Source organism: Perkinsus marinus (genome assembly GCF_000006405.1).
Source record: "Perkinsus marinus ATCC 50983 genomic scaffold scf_1104296951292, whole genome shotgun sequence".
NCBI classification, from domain to species: Eukaryota; Perkinsozoa; order Perkinsida; family Perkinsidae; genus Perkinsus; species Perkinsus marinus.
In genome coordinates, this window is record NW_003209318.1 from 799 (window position 1) to 2,945 (window position 2,147).

Below are 2,147 nucleotides of genomic sequence, written 5' to 3' on the forward strand. Positions count from 1 at the left end.
CTCTACGAGACTGATACCCTCTGCAGTGACCTCTGCCCAACCCTCAGCCATCCATGTCCTTGGATGATGATACTGCTGGGAGGAGGAGGCGTCCAAACCATCCATCGCCGATATAGGTGTGGAAAGGAGGAAGACGAGCAGTACCCATACAGTCGTCATTATGATGCTATTCACGAGGAGGGGAAGTAGTATTCCCGACTCGGGAATCCTGAGATGCCTTATAGACGTGGCAATGCTCTCTGAATTTTCTATTGACTCAGTCCAAGCCTCCATACGAGGAGCAGGTCAATGACTTGTAACTCAACACTTGAGAATGCAGAGCCAACTGAAACTGGCGTTCACCAACAGCAGAGACACACACACCAATGCGAAGATGATGCTGATGATAAAACAGCTCATCCTCAGGCCTTGAGACCCTTCATTTCCAGGAAGGCATCCTGGTTGGGTTCTCTACCGAGGAACTCCTTGAGCATCTCCGAGGCGTCTACAGCACCACCACGGGACAAGATCGTCCTGACAGAGGAGAGCGTTGGAATATATGTTCGCTTTGATCAGTTGAACTCACTACATTATGGGAGCTTACACGTGACAGCAACTAACGAGAACTTCCTCACGATTTCCATATTGTCACCATGTAGTTGACCATGTGCATATATCCCCCAACCCTGACCGCGAAACCCACCTCCTATACTCCATCCCCGTCTCAGGATTCAAGAGGTTGTTGGGCTTCTTGAACTTGCTCAAGAAAAGATCATCAGCGAACACTTCAGCCCATAAGTAGGAGTAATATCTAAATCAACAACGTCGAGCTGACCCATGGGGTTACCCAAAGGCTTAGTACTTTGCATCATAACCGCACATGTGGCCGAATGTAGCGGGGAAGTGACTGCCCTCTTGCTGCCTCACACCCATAGTCTGCAGGGATATGTCGTTGAAGGTCGATGTTATGTCACTCGGTGGGGCCACTGTAATAGACTCAAAAAATATCCGAGATCGCACTCACGGCTTACCTCCATGAATGCTCTGATCGAAGTTGTCAAAGACCAACTGCCTCTGAGTGTTGATGCCCTCATTGGCATCCCGCGACTTGATCAGCTTCTCGATGAGGTCGTCAGGGAGCGGCTCCTGGGTCTTGTAGTGGCGCGATAAACGCTTCAAAATCTGAATTAAAATCAAATGAACTAGCAGTGCGCGCGCGCTTTTTACATCCTTCTCCCAACACCAATTCTCCAACATCTGCGAGGGGCATTCGACGAAGTCCTGCTCCACACTGGTGCCTGCGGAGAACCAACTCCTGGGTGTAGACCGGCAGAAGTCTTACCAGCAAACTCGGCGAATTTGACGTTTTCAGCGCAGATGTGATGCATGCAATGACCGAACTCGTGGAAGAAAGTGACGACCTAAACGGACCGGGAAGGTTGCTCTTGATGGTGGTGGTGATGGCGAATACTACTTCATCGTGAGTGAGGAGGGAGGGTTTCTTTGGAGTAGACTTGGTGAAGTTGCACACTAGGGAGCAAACGCCATAACTCCTCTTACCATTGTAGACGACATTGGGCTGTAGGGGGAACAGCGCCGCATGAGAGTACCTGTCGAGTGAAGGAGATACCGCGAACGTCAACTCGACGAGAGGAGGCCCACTTGCCGTCCCTAGGGAACATGTCCATGTAACAATAGCCGATGAAGTGGCCATCAGCGGCATCATTCACAGCCAAACACACGACGTCTTCATGCCAAACGGGTTGGTCGGTGACCTGATACGACGACGATGGAGTCCTGTGTCTTTCGAATACCCCCAACGGTGGTGATTTCAAACCTACTCTGGTGAATTTAAGACCGAGGATGCTCTCATAGAGTTCGAGGAGAGTCTTAAGGACGTGTTCGAATGGGAAGTACTCCTGTATAAGGAGCTGATCTGGATAGGGCGTAGTAGAGCAGGGTTTCCCAGCAGCAGCAGACTCACCAACAGAATAGTTCTTTTCCTCGACGAGATTGCGGTAGTAGCTCAGATCGTAGGAATCAAGAGCTTCTTCCATCGACGCGCCCTGAAGCAAAGGAGGAGGAATATTGACGGTGATTGGTGACACGATGAGTTCCTACAGTGTCTTCCTTACGAAGTTCCTTCAACAGTTTCATGTCGCTCTCAC

The 2,147-nt window shown here is 50.3% G+C and overlaps 1 protein-coding gene across 1 annotated transcript; it reads right to left on the reverse strand.

Moving 5' to 3' along the window:
• Window positions 1-342: 342 nt before the first annotated feature.
• On the reverse strand, window positions 343-2,036 carry Pmar_PMAR011366 (Thimet oligopeptidase, putative; the record flags this gene model as incomplete). Its single annotated transcript, XM_002777592.1, has 10 exons — window positions 343-513; window positions 683-790; window positions 842-965; window positions 1,011-1,161; window positions 1,207-1,277; window positions 1,322-1,400; window positions 1,454-1,589; window positions 1,642-1,754; window positions 1,821-1,915; window positions 1,964-2,036. 10 exons carry the CDS (start codon window positions 2,034-2,036, stop codon window positions 402-404), a joined length of 1,062 nt encoding a protein of 353 aa, XP_002777638.1. The 3' UTR covers window positions 343-401.
• Window positions 2,037-2,147: the final 111 nt, after the last annotated feature.